The sequence below is a fragment of the Carassius carassius genome, chromosome 22 (genome assembly GCF_963082965.1).
Source record: "Carassius carassius chromosome 22, fCarCar2.1, whole genome shotgun sequence".
Lineage (NCBI taxonomy): Eukaryota > Metazoa > Chordata > Actinopteri > Cypriniformes > Cyprinidae > Carassius > Carassius carassius.
Window position 1 is genome coordinate 22,624,855 of NC_081776.1, and position 25,193 is coordinate 22,650,047.

The following is a 25,193-nucleotide window of genomic DNA, read 5'->3' on the forward strand; positions in this document are numbered from 1 at the left end:
TAGTTACAAAAGAAATTAATGCCAATATGAGTCAAGAGATATTGAAAGCCATGGAAAAAAAGTAAGCTTTCAGGGCAGATTGTTGAGAAGGTTTGGGTGGATCTGATGTAGGCTGGAAGGTTATTCCATAACTTAGGACCGATGGCCGCAAATGGATGATCACCTCTGTTTTTAAGTCTGGTTCTAGGAACATATAGTAAATCAGAGTTCCTAGAAATAAAAGTGATCTAGACTGAGAAGGTCGATGCAGTAGTTCAGATAGGTACTTTGGTGCCTGGTTCCGCAAAGACTAAAAAACAAATAAGAAAACTTTGAAGTTAATTCCGTAATTGACCTGTAACCAATGAAGCAAAATCAGAACTGGTGTAATATGATAAATTTTACGCTTCCCTTTGAGGAGCCGGGACTAAGCCGGGATTTTGGACTAAGAGGCACCAATATACAAAGAGTTACAATAGTCTAGGCGAGACGTTACAAATGCATGCATGACAGTTTCAAGATTCTTACCAGACAAAAGGGCTTAATCATTGCTAAAAGACGAAGATGATAGAATCAAGGCCTAACAATGGCACAATTGAACAACAATTTAAGAGTGTTGTCAAGCAAAACCCCCAGATTCCGAACACAGGTGGTACTGTAAGGTAACATCAACATCATGAGTGCTGTGATCATTTGAACCAAACAAGATAATTTCAGTCTTGCTCTCATTAAGACTTAAGAAATTATAGCAAGCCAGAGTTTCAGTTCGTCTAAGCTTTCAAATATAGGCTTAAAGGCAAGCTTATCATCACGCTTTATAGGCAGATAGATTTGTGTGTCGTCAGTGTACAGATGAAAAATACACCATATTTAGATAAAATAGAACCCAAAGGTAACATGTAGAGATTAAACAGTACCGGGCCAAGAATAGAGCCCTGAGGGACACCAGAACTTAGCTGTTTATTAGAGGAAGAATGGTGCCCGAGGCAGAGTAACTCCTATTTGTAAAATATGAGCGAAACCATTGAAGCATCGTACCACGAAGGCCCACACATTTTTCTAGACGTGATAAGAGAATGTTGTGATCGACCAGGTCAAATGCAGAGCTAAGGTCTAGCAAGACGAAAGCCACAGACTGCCCAGTATCAGTGGTAAGCATTACTTCATTCATTACTCTTAAGAGGGCGATTCAGTGCTGTGACGGGCTTTAAAACCAGATTGAAATTTCTAGTGTATATTGTTATCATTCAAAAAAGGCAAAAGTTGGCTCAGGACCACTTTTTCTAAAAAAAAAAAAAAAAAAATTAGAGGAAAGGTAAATTTGAGATTGGGCGAAAAATACTCAAAAGAGTAGGATTCAAATGTGTGGTTTTTTTTTTTAGATGAGGCAGAACAGAGGCATGTCTAAGGCAGTCAGGTACAGTCCCAGTAGAAAGACATTTGTTGATGACAAACAACAAATCAGGGCCAATAGCTTGAAAGAGTTGCTTAAGGAAATGTGTGGGAATCACATCCTGAGGGCAACTAGCAGGTTTTAAACCAGCAACAATCTCATTAAGAGATTCCAAGGTGATAGAATGATACTATTATTAGCCTACTAGTATCTAAGTAAGTACTAAGTATCTAGTAATACTGACTTCTCAATTGTTGTACAAGTAGGATTTTTAGGTATTTGTCCCGCCCCTCTATTTACGGCAGAGTAAAAATAAATAAATAATTAAAAAAATGTAAAATTAACCTGTAATTATTATGGCAGTGTATCAAAATTCAGTGTCATCAGTTTGCCAAAAAGAACACAGAACATTTTACGCACCATTTACACATGGTAGGGAGCAGGTGTTCATTTCTTTCGTATCCACTAACATTTTGAAAAAACAAACATTTTCATGCGTTCAAAAGTTTACGTCAGAACGGCTTTATGAACAATTTACACAAAAATTCTTTCTGCTCATGTTTTATGAATGAGGCCCACTGTGTATAGTAATGTGGATTGATAACCATTACTATAACGACGGATTTACAAAAAAATACTATGGTTAAGTTATGTTTAGTATAACAAAACAATGGTTAATTTGTGGTTACCTTAGTTCAACTAAAACCATTTTTTTTAATTTGTAGTAAACCACATTTAATATTCTTAAGTACATATGTAATTAAAACATTGTCATTGAGTAAAGAAATGAGGGTGAGTAATATTACCTCACGCTGATATTACAGTAAGAAAAAAAAAAAAAGAATACGAGTCCCATCCGAATAGGGCTTTATCAGAATCAGAAGTGCAGTCAAAATCAGACCCGTTAATGCTAGACCATGACCATGTATTCCACAGACATCCTGAAAACTGAAACCAAAATATTTATTTTACTAATAGGTGCTAAATCTTTTTATGTTAGAAAATAATATGGTAAAAAAAAAAAAATTAATTATATGAGACTTTGATAATAAAACTCCCCTTTTCGATCAGTACTGCACAGATTCTAGCTCCAAATGTCAAGATGGGTGTGCCCATCTTTGGGATATTTTTGCTTCATAAGACCCAGAACAAAACTAGCAAACAAAAATAACCTTCAAGGCCCAATTTTTCACTCTCTTCAGACATTGGGGTTGGGGTAGTCTTAAAAATGGTGGATTTATAATCAAGATTTATGCATTCTCAGACGTATTTACAAAGTAGACCCACCTCATCTAAATAGATCACTGGGGTTAATAGATCACCAAAAAAGGTCATTATAGTTATGTAGTGCTTATATAGCCTGTATAGTATGTGTATTTTGTTTGTTTTCTTGTTTGTTTTTACTGTACTCCTTATTGGTAACTAGTTTTGCAGCAAGGTGACTGACATACAAACTAAACATGTAATCAGAACAATAAAAATACCTACTAAGAGTTCAGTAAATCTCCTGACACTCTGAAATGATGCCCAGAATTTCTGATGTTCAGAGCCCCCGTGAACCTACATAAGACAAGTGGTTTGACTGTTGCAAGCACCATCTTGTTTATGGTACATGAGTATATGATTCCATGCATTGAGTGAACTTGAACACTCACTAGAGTTGAGATGTATAGTTAGAAGGATTTATTGTGTCCAGGGCCCTCCATGTTGTTCACACAGACACAAAGTACAAGCTTATAAGGTAGGTCATAATGTATCAAGCTATTAATACAACTGTAGGGGTGCAATTATCTTTTTACCCCATAGGTATAACAACTACCTTCCTGGTGAAGTATGCTTTTGTTTTCCCTTGTTCTAGTTATGCATGTTAAAGGAATAGTTCACCCCAAAAATGGTGACTTTGTTTCTTCAGGAGAACACAAACAAAGATTTTTTCACTCAAACCATTGCAGTTTGTCAGTCATATAATAGGAAAGAATGGGAATTGTGGCTTTGAGTAAAAAAAAAAAAAAAACATTCACAAACAAAACCAAATTAAATCCTGCAGCTTGTGATGATACATTGATGTGTAAAGACATGAAACAATCCGACTGTGCAAGAAACTGAACAGTATTTATATTTTTACCTCTAATTCACTGCAATGTACCTACCACCTGTCTCTCAAATGGACCATTGACACTCCTAATTGAGATTGTACATAGTGTCAATGGTCCATTTGAGAGATAAGTGGTGGTAGTAATGCACTTTTAAGTCTGCAATCCATCACAAAGCAAGAAGTAGAAAAAGGCGCATCACACACCGGCTGTTAAGAATGTGCTCAGGACAGTTTGGACCTTGTGGTGAATCAGAGGTAAAAAAAAAAAAAAAAAGATTCTTGCACAGACCGATCGTTTTGTGTCTTTACACATCTATGTATAATCATGAGCCGCAGGTTTTATTTTGGTTTTGTTTGTTTTTTGACTCTCAAAACCATTCACTTCCATTATATGACTTACAGACTGCAACAGTTTGAGTTAAACATCTCTGTTTGTGTTCTACTGAAGAAACAAAGTCACCTACATCTCGGATGCCCTGGGGGTAAGCAGATAAACATCAAATATTCAATTTTGGGTGAACTATCCCATAAACCTTTTTTTCTTTTTGTAATCTTTATATTGTTATTTAACAGCAAAAAACATTTTAAACATTACAGATTTTCTCCATTTGAACCTCTGAAAGCCACACAGAGAAATATAAATGTAATATAAAACCATTTACGCAATGACCCAAGATGGGCAATTGTTGGCATGAACACAACTGTTACAGTGAAGAATCTTATTAATATTACAAGATGGTGGTAAGTCTTTCTTCAGAATTGGGAAGATGGAGAACTGATTTCTTGAAATGGGAAGGTAAAATATAAACAAGAAGGTAAAATATGATCAGAAAGTGTAAAAAAAAAAAAAAAAGAAAAAAGACTTATTAATAAAGATTGAAAAATGCAGAAAAAGATGAAAGAATTTGGGTAAAATAACCATTTTACCTAGGTTAAGGCAGCCCACAAGGGACCGAAGCAAAGATCATCTAGATGTCAAACTTCATTTTATCTATTAGTGGTGGAAAAATCTTGGCATATAAATTATATACATTACTGAAATAAAAAAAAGAAATGAAAAACACAAGTATTTAAATCCACATAAACGGGTTAAAGCAAAAAAAAAAATCCTGAGCCTGAACTTTTTTCCGGGGGCGGGGCGGGGCAGCACATGCAAAGCATGCTATGACTGTGACAACTTTAACATTTGAAAGGATACTATGGCAAAGTTATTGCTTTCTTTATTCAAACTGATTTTCTTTTTCATGAATATATGATTGACCTGAAGAATGAAAGCTGTATCATACACTTGGAAAATCATGAGCTATATCATCGCATATCGACACTAGGGGTGTGACAATACACTTAGCCAATGAGATGAGACAAAGTACAGATACTTGGAACTTTACTAGAATGGGACAATATTTTAATACTGTTTTTAAGAAGTTTTCAATAAAATGTTTATAACAATGCAGTTATATTTAGAAATATTTTAACTAATCTGGGGCTGTAACTAATGATTCCTTTGGGAATCAATTAATCTACTGATTATTTTGACAACGGAGTAATCCTTTTTTTTTTTTTTCTTTAGTATGACTACTTTTATATAAACTAACAATGAGGCAATAATAATTGGCTCAAATAAAACATCAAAACCAAGAAATTACAAGATTGTATTGAACAACACTGTTAAAATACATAATGTAATATGCCTATATATAACATGAACATTAACATGAACAACTTAAGTACATTATGTATTAAAACAAATACCTGCAGAGGGCGCCAACGGTTGGTGACTTTACAGCTTGATTAAACAATGTTTAAATTCATTACATTTTTTTATATATGGCCAAATGCAGAAACATTTATTTTGAAATCGCGATGTACAATCTCTTACGAAAAATAACCATGGTTTTATTATAGTAAAATTTTTGGCGTGTTGACTACCATTTGTATAACCACAGATTTACTACAAATACCATGGTTAAACTATGGTTAATATAGCAAAACCATGGTTAATTTGTGGTTACCATGGTTTAACTATAGTAACCATGGTTTTTTGGTTTTATTTGTAGTAAAACCATGGTTAATTTTCGTAAGGGATACAATGGCATATTTAGACATGATTTAGGTTGATATATCTGCTGTGTTGGCAAAGGTTTATAAATGATTTATGTTACAAATCTAATGAGATAATGCACACAGTTTTTCCAGATTACGTTAAGCAAATAAGATTCACAGCATATACAGAGGAAGAGTTTAGCCCCTTTCACACATACAGTCTTTCCTGGTAAATTACTGGTTAAGTTACCATTAATAGATTATGTGAACAGGACCTTTTCAGAAATCCCGGTAAATATGTTTTGGCAATCATATCATTCTTATGGCAATGACAAGAATACTCTGAGCTGTTTACAAAGCTCCGCTGCTTTATAATGAGCTTTTCTATGTAAATATACGCTAGATGGATATATTTGACCATTTCGCCTCACCGCTTTCTGTCGCGCTTCTCCATTCATCAGAGCTGCAACTCTGCAATTGAATACTATTATGCGCGTCTCGTGTTTATAAAAGCAAAACATTCAGACTGGCTACTAATGTTGGTTACTGTGAGTTAATGTCATACCATTGGTAGGCGAACGCATGACTTAAAAGTGATATCAATCAACAATATTTTTTTTTTGTTAAATGTAGAATTAAACGCTGCACGCCGGAGATCCGGCACGGTGCCGGAGAACTTAGCCCTGCATAAAGCTGTCTTGTAGAGCAAATATATGATCTTTCTGACCAAAGGGTTGACAATTATTTGTTTTTATTTTTTTTGCAAATTTCCTTACAAATTTGTGGATAAAAATGAAGGAGAACGAAGCAGTTCACTGTATGGTAATGTGGTCCTCCCTGTTCTCCACAAGAAGTAGCGTTGTTTTATCTTGAGCCAAAAGGCATCCGTTTATGTTGTCCACATAATCCTGATCACATTGAAGTGACACTAAAATCTTGTTGGCCTGCTGTTCACTTCATAACTGAGGTGAAAATAGTTTCTGACCTATTTGCACCAAGTATAAACTGCAAGTGACCAACCAATATTTACGCAAAAAAAAAAAACTTTATTTACACTTGCTGTATATTATATCCATCACCATGTATTTGCACTTAGTGTAAATAGCTTCTAATGCTAATAGCAACTTTAGTTGCTATAAATGTTAACTGTGTAAATGAAAAATACTTTAATAAACTAGACACACATAGGATTACACACTTGTGGCTGCAACCAGCTTCCAGATGTACGGAGGTTCTAATAGGCCATGCTGCTGAAAAAAAACAAAAGAACCAGCGAAGAAAATTCCAATGGTTTCCCCTACAAATACCATTACAAACCTTTTTTTCTGTAGTATGTTTGTAGTTGTGTAATATGTTTTGGAACATATTCCATTAGGATTTTAGGTTTTAACAAGCCACCAATAGAAGGTTGCCAATTTCCAGTAGAGACCCACGGGGTCCATGACAGTTTCCATTATAACCAGTAAAACCATTAAAAATGTTGTGATGTGTGTCTATTGTTTTGTTTTTTTCAGCAGGGATGGATTATTTATCTATATTTATCTTTCTTGTTTTCTCGTTATTACGACATATGTTTTTTTTTATTTTAGAGTGTTTGATTTGTTTGATCTACACTTTCTATAGTAACGAAAACAATGACGCGAGTCTGATCGACAGATAAACCATGCGCTCTTATACTGTATGTTATAGATATTTCAGAAAATTTTGCTTCACGTAGTAATAACGTCTGCAATGCAATCATTGTTGATATTTTTTCCAGGGACAGTGCGCTAAACATTTTGTTTGCGTAATTAACGTTTAAATGGTCAATTATTATTAACTAACAATCATGTACTTCAAAGATGCACAAATACAGATATAGGTGAAGACAGAAGTGAAGTCAAACCTTAATAAGCAGTTTGTTTATGAAACACAACTCTAATGCTGTGGTGAAACTGTGGAGTCATACATTTAGCAAGAACTCAACGCTACACAAAACAATCATATTGATTCAAGCATTTAACATTTATGATTTAACTAAATGTCAATAATTAAAAATACTGCACAAATTGTAACCATTAGGAAGAAGGTCCTTATTCTGTCCCAAATGCGCAACATGGATATACAAAATCCCATCAGTTGGCAAAGTGGTGTAACTTAAGAGAACAACTTTTGTTATGTTCAGTTCACAAGAAAAGTAAGTTGTGATCACGAGGAAACTACTTTTTATGTCGAGATCATGAGAAAATATTGTTGCGATTAATGAGAAAACAACTTTCGTTATGTTGAAATGACAGGACAATTTAAAGTCTGATAATGAGAAAACAACTTTTGTTCTGTCCAGATCAAGAGAAAATTATGTAGTGATAACGATCTACATCATGAGAAAACAACTTTCATTATATCAAGATCCCAATATACTTAATCGCTATTACAAGAAAAAAGAAAGAAAAAAATATGAATAATCCATGGCCTCTTAGGACTTTTCGTACAGATGAGCCCCAAAAAAGTAGTCAATTCTAGGGGCATTCTCTCACTAAAGATTAAAAATAATACATAACAATGTTCATATTTCATTCAGTTTGTCATTTTATTTATCTCTCATTTACATTAGTATAAGTTTGACACATCAGTTTATCAATTTATGTAATGATGCCTCTATACAATATAAATGGGAGGGTGTCTAACACAACTCCTCAAAATTTAAAACCATAAATATATCGTCAGGTGTATATGTGCAAAAAACATCAAATAAAAAAAAGTTAAGAATGCAAATAAAAGAAGCGACCATAAAAGGTGGACAAATCACGTTTGGGACATTCAGCTGTGGTGAGAACGCTTCCTTAATTTTACACAGATCCGTATTTTCTGGTGCAATTTTAACTTGCCGAACCACTTAAAACTTTTTCCACACAAAGCACATACATAGGGCTTCACGTTTTCATGATTTTTCATGTGAATCTTTAAGTGTAATGGCAAAATAAATGTTTTGTTACACTGATTACAATTAAATGGCCTTCCTCCAGATTGAATGCACTGTTGATTTTCATAATTACTGTTTTTTTTACACCTCTTTTTACATTTAGAACTTTGCGATTTCTGTCCAGAATGAGTTTGCAAATGACGTTTCAGGTCTCTTTGATACGTGAAACTCCTGTCACACTGAAGACACGGAAAGGGCTTCTCTCCAGTGTGAAGTCTCATGTGAGTCTTAAGATTTCCTTTAAGCGAGAAGCTCTTCCCACACCGCTTGCAGGTGTAAGGCTTCTCTCCAGTGTGAAGACTCATGTGAGTGCTGAGGCTTTTTTTATAACAAAGACGCTTTCCACACTGATTGCATTTAAAACCGTTTTCTCCTGAGTGAATCCTTGAGTGGTAATTAAGGGTTACTTTCCGTCTGAAATGCTTTCCACACTGGCCACATACAAACGGCTTCTCTCCAGTGTGAATGTTCTTGTGATATCTAAGGTTCAGTTCTGTTGTGAAGCTCTTTTCACACTGATCACAGGTGAACAGCTTCTCTCCCGTGTGAATTCTCATGTGGGAATTAAGAGTGTTTTTATGTGAAAATCTCTGTCCACACTGAGGGCAGGTGTACGGCTTCTCTCCAGTGTGAACTCTCATGTGGACTTTAAGGTTTCCTTTTTGAGTGAAACTGCTCCCACACTGTTGGCAGCTGAAAGAGCTCTCTCCAGTGTGAATTCTCATGTGGATATCAAGGTTTTGTCTTTTAGTGAAACGTTTTCCACACTGTTTGCAGATGAACGAGTTCTCTCCGGTATGGAGTCTCATATGGACTGTAAGGTTTTGTTTCTGACTGAAACACTTCCCACACTGCTGGCAGCTGTAAGGCTTCTCTCCAGTGTGAACTCTCATGTGGATTGTAAGGTTTTGTTTTTGATTGAAGCTTTTTCCACATTGTTGGCAGCTGAAATTACTCTTAGCTTTGGTCTTTTTCGCTTTTCTTCGTGAAGAACTCTTTTTAGTCCGTGTGGATTTTTCTACAGTTATTAAAAAAGGTTTCTCATTCTGAGATTTCTCTTCCATTTCATTCAGTTCTTGACTCTCCTCTTTAAGGGCCATCATGTCTAAAGTTAAAAAAAGTCAGAAGTTAACACTAGTTTAAAGGCACAAAACAACAGACATCAAAACCAACATAATGTATCAAAATTTAGCAAAAAAAAAGTGTTTCCTGTAATCTCAGAGCATATTCTCAATATTAACTTTTCACTTTCTTTCATTTCAAACATTGCTGGCAGTTATAAAACCACTTATATATATATATATATATATATATATATATATATATATATATATATATATATATATATATATATATTACCTATCACTCAACCCTTCAAAAATCGACTTGCCCTAAAAGAGTGGTCAAGCGTTAATAACTGTGGTGGTTCTTTGCCTCAATGTGGTGAATTTACTGTATGACTGATGTATGTTTTACTTCATTTTTCCTTTATTTGAAATATGTTTAACTTGTTAACAATGTCCAACAAGTTTTACAAATATTGAACACTAGTTGAAAACCCTGAACAGTTGTGAATATAAGAACTGAGCATGTCCGTCTCTGAACCAGTCAAGTGTGAAAGCAGATTTGAATTAACCATATGATCATGTGACGCAATGAACAGTCTAATTACACTGACATACTTCAACAATATCATTCATTTCTGTAGATTTCGGCTTTGAGAATGAACACCAACCTGTTTGTTCCTCAGTATCTTCTTGTTTGACTCTGAATGCTTCTTCAATCTTCACATCTTCACTCTCCTCTTTAATTAACGCCATCTTTATAAAAGTGTGTCACGTGGATCTCATCTGCTTCACCAGGGAGTTTGTTATTGGACAGTGTTATGTTTAAATGGGAATAATTAACAGGAAAAAAAATCCAAATTAAATCTTTGATTAGCAAACTCTCCCAAAAACACTCAAACCTAGTGCTACAAATTAATGTAAGAACTCAGTTTATACCGACATTTCGTATTTAAGCTTTTAGTGTATATTAATGCTTATTAATTACATTTTTATAAAAGCATATGCATTTGGTTTGGAAAAAAAGTTACTCGTGTTTGGTTTGTGTTCTCTGCGTTTGTGCTGTTGTGAATCATTTTGCGAATCGATTCATTCGGACGTCTGTAATTCTCTCATCAGTACTTTGCCAGTGGCATAATTCGTGTGTACTGTAAACCGATTCGAGATGGGGAGCGAAATGAGACGTACCTTTTAACCGATTAATTATATACTGATGCAACGTATCTTTATGTAAGCATTGCACTGCTATACATTCAATAATAATTAATTCATTTTACGTAGTTTGTAAACGCTATAAAATTGTATCGTTTTAGCCACATTAAAGGCATTACATTATGCTTATTTTTTCTTTCTTTTAATTGTCAAATCGCAGCACAAACCTTTCTTCAGCCAGAACACAACAAACACAGGAGCGCGACCCAGCCTTATGACGTCACATTGTCAGACCAAATTAAAAGTCACACGCTGATTTCTGAAAACACAAAAGTGCATTGGAATTCACATGCAAGCACAGACACATAATAAAACACGTCAGATGTATTCATATTTGAATTACAGATATTTAAGCATGTACTGAATATGAGATGCTGTTTAGGAGCCATGGGTGGAAAACAGTCACAGACTTTTTTAAGTCACATTTTTTAAAAAAGTGAGTTATAACCTTATCTGTCAAATATTGCTTGTTGTAAATGCTTAATAAATATTCATACTTTTGAATCTGAATCAAAACAATTCACAAACAAAGGTTCGCAGGTATTTACTTTTCACTAACTTACAGAGGTACGTTTTATAATTTGTGAACATATGATTCATTGATGTCCACCCAAAATTAAGATTCACAGTTAAATAATATTGAAATTAAATTATTAATTAATAATAACTTATGAATTATTAACTAATAATATCTTATGAATAAAGAGATCGTGGTCACCCTTTTGCATCATGACCTGAAGTCTTTAGATGACAATGGTAAGAAAAGTGACATGAGATATTGTTTGTATATTTGTATATTAGGTAGATTGCTAATTGTTTTTACTTTCTGTGTTTTCAACAGGACACAAAGAAGCAGACAGGGAGTTTTCTTTTGAGGTTGCTGTTCATGTACTTCAGTTAAAAGAAAATGTCCCAGATTAATTGTTTTTTTCCTGTTCCTGCTGTTCCTCTTTGCTTCAGTGATTCTGCTTGATTCTGCCTAACCCATTAATGGTCTTTTTTCTGAGGTGTATAATAACAATAACAACAATAATAATTCTTATTGTTATTTGCATAACAAGCATTTTTATATATTGATATACTGTATGTCTTGTATTTAAGTTTATATTGATTTAAGTCTGTTATATCTTTTATTTTGGTCTGGTGATGTGACGTCACACAGCTTCCTGCATCTTTATTCAGCTAAAGCAGTGATTTTAAGCTTTTAAAGTGTTTGTGTCGAAACAAAGCAAAACATTCAGTCTATTTTATGGAGTTTACAAGTTGTGTAAAATTAATAAATTAATTATAACATTGTGATGCTTTATCTAGCAATAATAAATGTTATTTTTGTGAGTAAACCACATCCATGTATGAGTATCAGAAAAGATGCATCTCATTTCGCATTTCCTATCGTGACTTAGTTCATAGTTAACGGTATTCTCAGGGTATGCACTAACAAGTACCCTAGCGATGGAGAAACTGAGCTTTTTGAAACTTCGAGTCAGTTGAATTAATTGCTTCATTAAATGATTCACTGAATAGAACTGCTGGAATCACCACAAGAACAATAGTCTCAGCCTCAGACGTCACGCCCACAGACCATTGGCTGAACGTCTGATGCATATTGGACACAAAAGTACAAACCCTTCAGAAGTGTCAAAGTAATTGCGGGGAGCAGTTGGGGGTTCGATGCCTTGCTCAAGGGCACCTCAGTCGTGGTATTACCGGCCCGAGACTCAAACCCAAAACCTTAGGGTTGGGAGTCAAACTCTCTATCCACTAGGCCCAGCTTCCCCCTGATTTACTGATTTACATCTAGTGGTCCTGTTGTTTTTGTGTTGCAAGTTCGGTTATCTCTGGCCAATCAGTGATCAGCAAAGTTTACACATCAAGTTTTGGTAATATTACAATTCACTTGGAAGCTCAACCAAGGTGGTACTGAAAAAATTATGATGTACCAGGCACTGTACCCAGTGGAAAACCCACCAAAACTGAACCGTACCAATCCATACCATGTAGTTGAAAAGTGCCATAATGGAAAAGATGTTAATAGATAAACTTTTTTGAGTATGAGTCCCGAAAGGGAGAGACACTAATCTTCATTGGTCAAAATTGTAAGGAATATTAACTGTAGTCATACCACTGATCCACTGACATGTTTGCAAAAATAACCAAGGAATTTCAATTAGAGAACAATAACCACTGTAGCACAAAATATTACAAAAAAATTAGCTAAGATTTTTTAGGGTTACAGCTGTCAGAAATTAGTAGGAAGTGCAGAGGCCCTTGCTTTGAATGACTTCAGCACATCTGTGGCCGCAGGACATGACTAGTTTCTCACAGTGTGCTGTTGTGATCTTGGACTGCTCTTCTTTTGGTCTTTTCCATAGTTTGATAACTGTAGTGGGATACTTAGCCATAACTACATCGCCAAGGATTTCACCAGGCTCCCGACAGGAGTGGGTGTGTGAGAGAGGTAGATGGACCAGGATGCCAAGCTGTTTTCCCTCAAGCGCCATGGGCCAGGCAAGATGAGCCTCTGTGAAGATGCTGTTGCCCCCCTTTTTTTAAACGCTCCTTTACATTTGGACACGTTATTCCCCATTTTGGACATTTTGTGCAATGTTTGATGTTTGATTTTCTGTTAAATAAAAGCCTCTCCAAGGCCTGACACCACACCCACTATGTCTTTTATATATATATATATATATATATATATAAATGCAGGACCGGACAGTTTTAGCAATGTGATCTGAGAAAGTTAGCTGATCATCAATCATGGCTTCTGGCTGTTTTTGAAGGAGTTATGGTTGATGTGCCTAACTTGATGGTGAAATTGTGATGAAATGATGGGTTTGCTGGAACCACAAGCAGTTCTGTCTTGGCAAGGTTGAGTTAAAGGTGATGGTCCATCATCCAGGAAGAAATGTCTGTTAGACAAGCTGAGATGCGAATAGCTACCGTCGGATCATCAGGATGGAATGAGAGGTAGAGTTGAGTGTCATCAGCATAGCAGTGGTATGAAAAGCCATGTTTCTGAATGACAGAATCTAATGATGCCATGTAGACAGAGAAGAGAAGTGGTCCAAGAACTGAGCACTGAGGCACCCCAGTAGTTAGATGTTGTGACTTGGACACCTCACCTCTCCAAGATACTTTGAAGGACCTATCTGATAGGTAAGACTCAAACCATTGAAGTGTGGTTCCTGAGATGCCTTTCGCCAGTAGGGTTGATGGGAGGATCTGGTGGTTAACCGTGTCAAAAGCAGCGGACAGATCAAGCAGGATAAGTATTGAAGATTTGGATTCCGCTCTTGACAGTCTTCGGGCTTCAACAACTGAGAGCAAGGCAGTCTCAGTTCAATGTCTACTTCTGAAGCCAGATTGATTGCTGTCAAGGAGGTTGTTCTGTGTGAGAAATGCAGAGACATGATTGAACACAGCTCGTTCAAGTGTTTTTGCAATGAAAGGAAGCAGGGAAACAGGTCTGTAGTTCTCTTAAAGAGATGGGTTGAGGGTGGGTTTCTTAAGTAGTGGAGTTATATGAGCCTGTCTAAATGATGAGGGAAAAACCCCAGTGTGGAGGGATATGTTAATGATGTGAGTGAGTGCAGGTACAACTGCACGAGAAATGGCTTGGAGGAGGTGAGATGGAATAGGATCAAGCATTTGTCAAGAGACTCATTTCTAAGATATTGGCCTATGACTGCCATAAAAATTCTTTAGGACCTCCGGATGCAACAGCTGTGAATAAAACATAGAGAGATTCCTCCAACTCCATTCATTTCAAACCGAGCAATAACCTGCTGTTCTCTCTCGTGAAGCCCAGACAGGAGTAGTCTCGTGTAGCCAGACCTTCAGACAGTTAGTTTTGTTCAGCATGGCCGCTTCGGGGTATGTAAATGTTGCCACAATTACAGGTGTGTAGAACTCTCAGAAGCATTTTAAAGATTCTATGCCGTGAAAGTTAAATATTTCACCTACTTTTGAAAAACCAGCGTTTAGTTGATCCTGATAAGTTCTCATCGTCACAATTGTAAACCGGACAGTTTTCTTCTTTCGTGAGGGTTTTTGGCGGCACGTCATCTTTGTTTACAGGTGGAACGTTAAAGAATGCAACACACACATCTCCTGGAGATTCTGTATAATTCAAACAATCCGATGACGACTTTGACACTCCTAGATTGTTTCTACTTTTGTGTCCCATATGCATCAGACATTTAGCCAATGGTCCATGGGCGTGATGTCTGAGAGACTAACACGAAAGTGACTAAAACTGCAATTCATTGATGGCCGCTAGAGGCTGGGTCCAAAAGAGAGTCAGTCCTGTAGACTATTAAAATGCCCAAGTTTACAGCAGAATAAAAACATGTTTACAGCCTGGTACAAAAAAAATTATTTTGAATTAATTTTTAAAAAAATATTTTTTTATAACCAATCCTTTTAAATTTATATTAAGCCTTAAAGTTCTGCAAGGGCATGGCCACTTGATTGACAGGTGGATAGCCGCTGCTGTATGATCTAGATGGGCGTGGTTTCAGCAGTCATCTCCTGCCTCTTTGCCCATTTTAGGGTTAGGGTTTAGGAGAAAAGCACATTGACGCGCTGCCAAGATGGCACACACATTGTTCTTCAGGAATCTACGGGTGACAACACTACGTCCATGTTTATATACAGTCTATGTTTCAAACCTTTAAACTGAAGCAATCTACAACGCATCCATTTCATGATTATTCAGAGAAATAAGTATTCCCAGTGGCAGTTATGTGCGATGCAACATCTTAGACAAACTCAGCTGTTAACAGACAAACCAGTGCATTTAGGACTGTTTGACCCATGATGAAGGGGGATCCACACAACTGCAGAACAAGGTCATTATACTGTGCTAGGGTCCACCACATGCTGTTGTATTGACAGATAGTAAGTACAGAACAATAGTCCTTTCTGATAAAAAGAAGAAATGGTGACCAAATACAGGACCAGACACCAGGAGAACATGAGGAGAACACAGGAGAAATACAGGGATGTCCATACAGGGGAACAGTGGCAATACCAGATGATGACAATTTTGGATGAGTTTTTTTTCTTCTATGATAGTGAGGATTGGTTTCACATGGACAGCTCAGTACCAATTTCTCATTTTGAGTTTGTTGAGAAACTCTTCTTGATGTTTTCTGCATGTTGGATCGAGTCACCGGAGTCACTCAGGAAAGTTTTTTTTTCCTCTTCTTCAGTTTTCCCTATACATGAGGAAGCACTTTAAAAAAATTGCCTTTCACATTTTAGCAGCACCTTTTTCATCAGATTGGAGGAACTGTTTTATTTATTTATTTATTTTTTATTTACATATAATATTTATAAGGTTTTCAAGCCGCATCAAAATACTCTTCAAACTGAGAATGAGTCCACTCTTGGAGTAGTGCTACGTTGCTGGTCCTTATAGATTAAATATTATTTATGTTGATCATTTTTAAAGATTCTCCTCACATCTGCCATTCTGCGTTTTATTTTGCACATATGTGTATGCTGGTTTATTATTATTTATTTAAGTGGGTGAAACTGATTCACGGTAACTTCTGGCTACTAACTGGACAGATTGATCATTTAATTATATTTTTTGTTTTTCATTTGTATTTTTTTATTATTTAAATTTCTATGCATGTAATTTTAACGTGTGTCAATAGCGCATGAACTGGACTTTTATTTTGGTGTCTCGATATGACGTCATAAGGCTGTGTCCCGTATCAGCGTCTGTGATTCGGTTGATGCAAGGTTTGTGTTTTTAACTTATAAACATTTAAACTTGTCTTTAAATCAGTACAACCCGATCAAACGATTTATGGTGTTTTAAAAAAAGCTGTACAAATTCTTATTCAATATAGCATTGTAATATTTTATTTAACATTCAGCAATTTTTTTTTTTTTTTAGTAATGCATATCCGCTCATGAGTAACGTTAACAGAAAAGGTGCTTCTTAATTTTGCTCCCTATATCGTGAATCAGAGATTTAATTTGGATTTATTTTTTCTCTCTGTTAATTTTTCTCATCTTAAAATTGACAAATCGACCAAACAAAGAAAAACTCCTGGCGAAGCAGCAGAGATTCATGTGACACTATTATAAAGATGGCATTAATTAAAGAGGAGAGTGAAGACGTGAAGATTGAAGAATTCAATGTGAAACAAGAAGATACTGAGGAACAAATAGGTTGGTTTTTCATTCTCAAAACTGAACTGTCATTTGATCCTTATTAAAATTTTGACTTCTACATAAATTATGCCTAACAATATTTTATTCAAGATTGACATTTAATTGTGTCTTAAAGTGGTTTTATTTGACATGGATCTGGTCGCCTTATGTGGACAGAGATATTGAGATCACACGACCAGTCAAACACTAATGCTGCCTTTTGTTGGACACCTGTTATTATGACATGTAACACTTAAATAATTATTAACAAAGATAATACAGAAGTGTAAACAATAAATGTTTTGTACTGTTAAACGCACTTTCTTCTTAAAGTCCCTATGAAATTACATACATCGTGGGTCCCCTTACATGGAAGTTGTCAACATGTTTCTACAGTAGCCCTAAATAGACAAACTGCTCTACAGACCCAGCAAACACAGAACGTTCCCCTAACGTTAGTTTTTGGTTCCCGTTTAAAACATAAACATATAAAACATATCATAATTTATAGTTAATATGGAAAGAAAGTTAACATTCAACCCGTTTTTTTTCTTCCATTTTCTTCCATGACTTCTTCTACTGTGTTATAAGCAGTGTTGTGGGTAACACGTTACAAAGTAACGCGTTAGAGTACTCTAATTACTTTTTTCCTGAAATGTGTAACTTAACGCGTTAGTTTCGTGCGTAAGTAATCAGTAACTTCGTTATTTTTTTAAAAAAAGTAATCCGTTATTTTAAGGAAAGGAAAATCCCGACTGCAGCCTGCTTTTTGTCAGACAGGAGGCCTAGGTCTACTGTGCCACCTGCGGATGTATCAGCGGAGCCGAAGCTCTGTTATCGTAAAGTCAATGGCTGTGATACGTCTGTGCCCTGCGCCTGACCCTGTGTGTGTGGGTTTTTTTTTTCCGAACTCCCGGCAAGATGGCAGAGAGGACAGCGTTTGGTTTATGGACTGTGTTAAAGCGAATTTAGGCTTGTGACTGTGAGTGACACTTTAATAATAATTAGTTCGGCTATTAAGCGATTTGTCATTTGCCTGTGTGGCAGTGAAGGATTTAATTCGGTTTGTTATCATTTTTGTTTGACAGGCAGCTGTTAATTTCTGTTAGATCGTTGGCTGGCTGGTTGTTCATCATTTCTAAATGGATTTAAATCTGCAAGTAAGTAAGTGTTTACAAGTAAGCATACTTGTACTTTGATAACTGCATTATTTAAAGTTAAAGAAAAATCAGGAGTTATCTTGTGGTGCTCATAATATACAGTAGCCTAGGCTACCCGGGCTGGGTAGGTGCGAATTTTGATTAATAATATGTTCTGTGATGATAAATAAATAAAACGCCATGTGGAATAGCCTATTGCTGACTGTCTTTCCTGTTATTGTTATCCTGCAGTGTTAATTTAGTCGGATGACTGACGTTATTCATTGTCGGGAGTCACGACTTCTAGGTGCATTTAAAGGAGCCGGGGGCTGTGTCTGTCATGTGTGAGCCGCTGCAAACGGCTTTTAATTTTTGGTAACGGATGAGTACTCTAACGCGTTACTTTTATGAATAGGTAACGCTGTATCATAACTGATTACTTTTAATTGATGGTAACGTTGTAACCTAACTAACTACTTTCCAAAGTAACTATACCCAACACTGGTTATAAGTTTTGCGTGAACGTTTGGGTGGCATTACGCAAATATTCCCACTTTTATATTAGCTTTCTATATTGCAACCATAGTGAACAGTGAGCTTAAGTGCTCTGCCTGCTACAGTATTTTCTCTTCTATACATCCATCTTCTGAGTCTCTGGCCTCTGTTAAGGTGATGATACACAGGGCAACTTCTTTCAGATATTTGCACCTGAGTATTGTAGTACGTTATAAAACAGCATACACTGATAACGCATTGAGTGTAAAAGATCATTTATAGTGGTCATAGGGGTCGCTGGATTTTCTCTGCTTCTGGTGTCGGCCTGGAGGCTTTTCCCATGTGCTGAGGATTTATGCTATGCTGGGGTTTCTGCTACGGAGGACGCGGCTTCGCTGAACATGCTTTTACGTTACACTTTTACCTTACACTTTTACCTTTAAAACTGAACTATCCTTTGGCCAAAGACATTTATGATTGCTGTGGCTATGCCGGACTGCTGCGCCAGAAGTGGTACATTCACCGGAGTACAGGACACAGATATTGAACATCATCTTCTCCTCATGTTTCTGGGTCTCTTTTGTACACTTGGCTCCTTGGTATAGTGATGATCTGTGTTCAAATAAAGTTGCTTGCCGCAAACTGGAGTATAAGCGGTGTTAATCTGGCTTGAGTGTTTTTCATCAGGCTTGGAAATCATCTCTGGGTCAATATAAAGTAGCACTTGAAAAAGCAAGATCATCTTTCATTTCTCAGATTATTGTAAATAACCAAAATAATCCCAGACAGCTCTTTTACCATAAAAACTGTCTTCTTAAAGTTGAGAAGCTAACTCTCAGACAGCATCAGTTCAGTTCTGTAATGATTTTCTCACCCATTTTAGTGCTAAAACGTCTTGTGTCCGCATTTTTTAAAAATGTTTTTCTGGTACTCCTCTGTCCAGATTTTCTTCAGTTCATGCCTGCACACTGAGTGATTCAGGTATCTAGAATGAAAGCTACCACTTGTGTACTTGATCCCCAACTAGTTTATTTAAATCTTGTTTTGGCGTTCTTTGTTTTACTGTTCTTTTCAATGATAAATTATTCTTTGTCGACTGGTGCTGTGCCAACAGCATTTAAAACTGCTTTTGATATCATCGACCATACGGTATTACTTAGTCAACTTGAATTGGTCTTTGGGGTGACGGAGATTGCTCTGGATTGGTTCAGATCCTATTTAACTGATCATAGTTATTTTGTTTTTATGGATGGACTCAGATCTTGTACTGGTGTCCCTCAGGGCTCATTACTTGGTCCCTTGCTTTTCAGCATTTATTTGTTTCCTCTTGGGCAGTTATTAAGATCTCTCGAACTGAACTACCATTTTTAGCTGACAAAATGCAGATTTACATCCACTCTAATACAGGTCAAAATGTGAATATTTCCCATCTCTCACACTGCCTATCTGAGATTAAGATGTGGATGTCTGAAAATTTCTTGTTTGAATAGTTTCAAAACAGAAGTTATGCTTCTTGTCTCTCCCCATAAACTGCGTAATGCTGGATCTTTAGCTTTGTCTGTTGATGGTGTTTCTCTGGAGTTACAAAGGTAAATTAAAAAAAATATGGGTGCCTTTCGTGCTGAACACTGTTAAGACCTCAAACTCTCATTTTAGAGAGAATGCTACAACCTGTGCTGTCTTTCTCTATCGCTGAAAGGTTAGTTAATTCATGAATCTTTTCTCATCTATGCCCTTGTTATTGGAGTCTCAAAATCTTTTATTAACAAACTTCAACATTTACAAAATTCAGCAGAAATCTTTTAGGGGCCAGGTATGTTGATCATACAACCCCTGTTTTGGAATTGTTGCACTGGCTCCCGTTTAAATTTCATATTTATTTTTAAGTTCTCATGTTAACATTCAAGGCACTGCATGGTCTGGCTCCTCAGTACTTGGCTGAGCTTTTAATTCCCTATGTGCCTAGTTGTAATTTGCGATCTTCTCAAAGTGGTCTTTTAGTCGTTCCTAAAACACAGCTGCGTTCTATGGGTGATCAGGCATTTTCATCTTAAGCCCACAAATTGTGGAATTTTCTCATCAGGGAAGCAAATTAAATCTAGTCTTAAAACTTTTTATATTAGTCTTGCTTTTAACTGATTGTTATTCAGTATTTTTGTATATTGCTCTTGATTGTTGTGTTTGCTTATGTTGTTAAGCGCTTTGAGAAATACTCTTAAAGGCGATATAATAAAACATATTAATAAATATTGTACATTATTGTAGGTCCTCTATGCTCCACCTCTCTCAAATGCGTCAATTTCTACAAAGTCCCTCATTCCAACAAGCGCAGTCTGCTCTGATTGGCCAACTGACCCAGTGAATTGTGATTGGCTGAACAACACAAGCACTCGTCAGAACTGTAATGCCCTTTACTATAATTGCAAGCTTCATCTTAGAAAAATAAATGTAAAGATGTTAATAATTTTCAGAACTTTCAGAAGGCCAAATAAAGTGCTTTCGCCTAGATACACACAGCATCTCCCTACAGCATCTCCTCCTCTTGGCTGCTTCACAACTAACTATGGTTACTGAAACCTCGGCTTCTTTCTTTGTGTGAAGATTTGGGCGGCATTATGCAAATATTTCCACTTAGTGATGTAGACATGTGGGGGTGTGTTTCAATTAACCATTTTTTTGGGGGGGGGGCGGGGCATGGCAGAGTCTTAACTTTGATAATGAATATCTCTTTGGATTCGACACTTTAGTCTTTGCAACTTTAGTATATCCCAGTAATAAATAATAACAAAACTAATGCAATACTTTATTTTATTAAACTGGGGTTAACTTCTGTTTGTCTCTTTCATCCGTAGACCTGAGAGTGCTGAAAGAGGAGAGTGAAGTAGTAAATGTAATGGAAGAGAAAGATCATGATTTCATAACTGAAGAAAAACCTTTAAGCTTCTCACAGACTGAAAAGACTTCCCCAAGAAAAAGAGCTCAAAAGACAGGAAGCCCCATTTCCCACACTACAGGTAATTCAAGAGAGAAGCGCTTTAAATGTCCTGAGTGTGGAAGGAGTTTTCTTAACATGAAACGCCTTGACAGGCACAAAATAATTCATTCCGGAGAGAAGCCTTTCAAGTGCCAGCAATGTGGAAAGAGCTTCAGTCATGAATTAAGTTTAAAGACACACACGAAAATCCACACTGAAGAGGACCCTTACACCTGCAAACTGTGTGGTAAAAGCTTCTCACATCAAGGAAATCTTAACTACCACATGATAATTCATACTGGAGAGAAACCTTTCACCTGCCAACAATGTGGGAAGGGCTTCTCACAAAAAGGAAATCTGAAGACTCACATGCTAATTCACACTGGAGAGAAGCCTTTTAAATGCCAGCAGTGTGGAAAGAGCTTCAGTCATAAAGTAAGTCTCAAGACTCACATGAAAAGTCACACTGGAGAGAGCCCTTTCACCTGTGAACTGTGTGGGAAGAGCTTCTCACTAAAAGGAAATCTGAAGTATCACATGAAAATTCACACTGGAGAGAAGCCGTTCTTGTGCCATCACTGTGGAAAGAGTTTCACACTTAAAGGAGGCCTTAAAAGTCACATGAGGATTCACACTGGAGAGAAGCCTTACACGTGTTTTCGATGTAAGGAGAGTTTCATATATCAAAAAGACTTGATTCGTCATTTGCAAACTCATTCTGGAAAGATATTGCAGTGTTTCTCAGTGTGGTAAGAGGTTTATAGAAAGGGCAATTTTTAAAAACAACTTGCAGATTGCACCTGAAAAGTGGATTTATTATGAACAGTTTAATAAATGTATTTTTCCATTCCATTTACAGATACACCTAAAACACCGACGTTATTTTTGTACTTTTAAATTGTTCGGAATTGTAAAAAAGCAAAAGAAAATACAACTGTGTGAAAATAAGGTTGCGTTCATACTACAGCTGAATATGCACCATCAGATTTTCTGCTCAAATATGATCTTTTGGATGAGGCTGTGTATATGACATTTTTAATGTGGCCAATATCAGATACATTCTAAATGGGTGATATGTCTACTTTAACATGACTTTTATTTACCACCTTTTTATAATTTTGGTTTTAAGCTTTTTATTTTCTTTTGTTATTTGCATATGAACACTTGTGGCCATGCCTGACCATTACACACAAACGAATGGGAATCGAATTGCAAAGTTTATGGTACATAATCTGAACTTTCAGAATATGAAATTGAACTGGATTCATTAAGATTTTCAAAAAAAAAAATTGTGCATCTAAATATACCAAATGTAAATGAAAATTATAAATAAAAGGTCAAACTGAAAGAAATAATGGACATTGCATTGTTATTTGATTTTAGTCAGAGAACGCACAGGTAAATATTGGTTCATCTAGACTTGAATATGGCTACTGTTGGCGGTCATCTGATGAAACCTGGAAGCTGCTTTTAGAAGTGTGTCACTGCTGACCTGTCTAAAACCTATTTGACAGGCCCTAAACTGTGAGGAAAAAAGCAACTAGGTTGTTATAAATGTTAGGGTGACAGATCTTAAACTGTTCTGCAAGTTTTTTTATTGTATTTATGTGTATATATACAATATCGATATTGATGTAAATATTAAAAAAAATATATAAAAAACATGTATGTTTGTGTATTTATATATAAATATTATGTACAAACCCGATTCCAAAAAAGTTGGGGCACTGTACAAATTGTGAATAAAAACAGAATGCAATGATGTGGAAGTTTAAAATTTCAATATTTTATTCAGAATACAACATAGATGACATATCAAATGTTTAAACTGAGAAAATCTATTATTTTAAGGGGAAAATAAGTTGATTTTAAATATCATGGCATCAACACATCTCAAAAAAGTTGGGACAAGGCCATGTTTACCACTGTGTGGCATCCCCTCTTCTTTTTATAACAGTCTGCAAACATCTGGGGACTGTGGAGACAAGTTGCTCAAGTTTAGGAATAGGAATGTTGTCCTATTCTTGTCTAATACAGGCTTCTGGTTGCTCAACTGTCTTAGGTCTTCTTTGTCACATCTTCCTCTTTATGATGCACCAAATGTTTTCTATGGGTGAAAGATCTGGACTGCAGACTGGCCATTTCAGTACCCGGATCCTTCTTCTACTCAGCCATGATGTTCTAATTGATGCATTATGTGGTCTGACATTGTCATGTTGGAAAATGCAAGGTCTTCCCTGAAAGACGTGAATACCGAAAAGAATACACGTCACACCTCTGTTTATCAGTTTACACTGGCTACCAATAGCTGCTCACGTAAAATTCAAGGCATTGATGTTTGCCTACAAAAGCAGTGGTTTTATCATACTAGATACGTTTGAAAGTTCTGTTATAATGCTACTCTGTGCAGTCATCATCGGTCTATTAAAATGCACAACATATTCAAGCATCTTAGGTGTTTCCATGTTTTCTACAAAACAAAACTGGAACTCGCAGGGTTATGAAGTCATTGGCAGGCGACACAATGAGACTATGGACATGGTCTGTGTAACTAGTTAAAACTTTAATTTCCCTGGATTTAAACTCTATATATAAAGAATATAACACTGGTGGTTTTTGGATTTTTTAATAAAGAAATCTTTCAAATTGTGCCTTTAATTCATGATGTATGTGCAGTGTAAAAACAAAAATGGTAAGGAAATTTTTTTTAGAGCTGATTCTTTTTTACAAACGTATTTGATTTAATTTTATTTGTTTTCTACTTTTTTACAATACAAATCATTGGAAAGCAACTTTACAGAAAATGTATGTTTTTATTATATTCAGTTGTAGCTTATCAGTGGTGACATTTTATGTACATGTGGTAGAAATGTACGTAAAAATCTATTCAAAACACAATAAAAAAAAGAAAAGACAAACAACATTAAAAGCAATTATTGTGATGCAATCAAACGTATTTGATAGTTCTGTATGTTGTTTTAGGGTTAGCATCTGGGGTCCTCTGAGGGTCAGCATCATCTCTTCTCAGGTGTTCTGGATCCAGACTGGAGCTTGTTTGAATCCCGTAGCAAAACAGATGTCAATCCTGTGGCAAAACAGAGAAACAGATAGAGACATAATAAGCGTAGCTGCAGTTCCAACCATGTAAGATTAATTAGTTTAACCCAAGCTAAAGAATAAGAATGCACATTTGATTAGATATAACTGCAGTCCAAGATTATGAGATGCATTATTTGAAAGCTTGGCGAAGGAGATGCATTTTTAATCTAGATTTAAACAGAGAGAGTGTGTCTGAACCCCGAACATTATCAGGAAGGCTATTCCAGAGTTTGGGAGTCAAATGCGAAAATCTCCTTTAGTGGACTTTGCTATCCTAGGAACTACCAAAAGTCCAACGTGATGCGTGAGTATGATGGATTGTAGCATGGTAGAAGACTACAGTAGTTAGGTACGCAGGAGCTAAATCATTAAGGGTCTTATAGGTTGGTATTTATATTAATAATAATAATATTTATTCTATTTTGTAACTGATACAGAACTTAATAGGTAGCCAGTGCAGAGACTGTAAAATTAGGGTAATATGTTCATATTTTCTGACCTGCTGCATTTTGAACTACCTGTAGTTTGTTTATTGAAGAAGCAGGACAACCACCTAGAAGTACATTA

At 36.0% G+C, this 25,193-nt stretch overlaps 2 protein-coding genes across 2 annotated transcripts; one reads left to right on the forward strand and one right to left on the reverse strand.

The window, feature by feature from the left end:
• Positions 1-8,060: 8,060 nt before the first annotated feature.
• Positions 8,061-10,556, reverse strand: LOC132098473 (gastrula zinc finger protein XlCGF57.1-like). The gene is made up of 2 exons (XM_059504582.1): positions 10,208-10,556; positions 8,061-9,577 (listed from the first exon to the last, which is right to left on the reverse strand). Exons 1-2 carry the CDS (start codon positions 10,290-10,292, stop codon positions 8,310-8,312), a joined length of 1,353 nt encoding a protein of 450 aa, XP_059360565.1. The 5' UTR covers positions 10,293-10,556; the 3' UTR covers positions 8,061-8,309.
• A 5,866-nt stretch (positions 10,557-16,422) lies between these two features.
• Positions 16,423-23,092, forward strand: LOC132098474 (gastrula zinc finger protein XlCGF7.1-like). Its single transcript, XM_059504583.1, has 3 exons — positions 16,423-16,502; positions 16,808-16,937; positions 21,406-23,092. The coding sequence occupies exons 2-3, from the start codon at positions 16,856-16,858 to the stop codon at positions 22,278-22,280; spliced, it is 957 nt and encodes a 318-aa protein (XP_059360566.1). The 5' UTR covers positions 16,423-16,502; positions 16,808-16,855; the 3' UTR covers positions 22,281-23,092.
• Positions 23,093-25,193: the final 2,101 nt, after the last annotated feature.

What these genes read in the sequence shown, in the direction of transcription:
- LOC132098474 (XM_059504583.1), top strand. Translation starts at nt 16,856, where the DNA reads ATGGCATTAATTAAAGAGGAGAGTGAAGACGTGAAGATTGAAGAATTC. An exon ending in AGATACTGAGGAACAAATAG is followed by an intron (nt 16,938 to 21,405) that starts GTTGGTTTTTCA and finishes TTTCATCCGTAG; the next exon opens with ACCTGAGAGTGCTGAAAGAG.
- LOC132098473 (XM_059504582.1), bottom strand. Translation starts at nt 10,292, where the DNA reads ATGGCGTTAATTAAAGAGGAGAGTGAAGATGTGAAGATTGAAGAAGCA. An exon ending in AGATACTGAGGAACAAACAG is followed by an intron (nt 9,578 to 10,207) that starts GTTGGTGTTCAT and finishes TTTTAACTTTAG; the next exon opens with ACATGATGGCCCTTAAAGAG.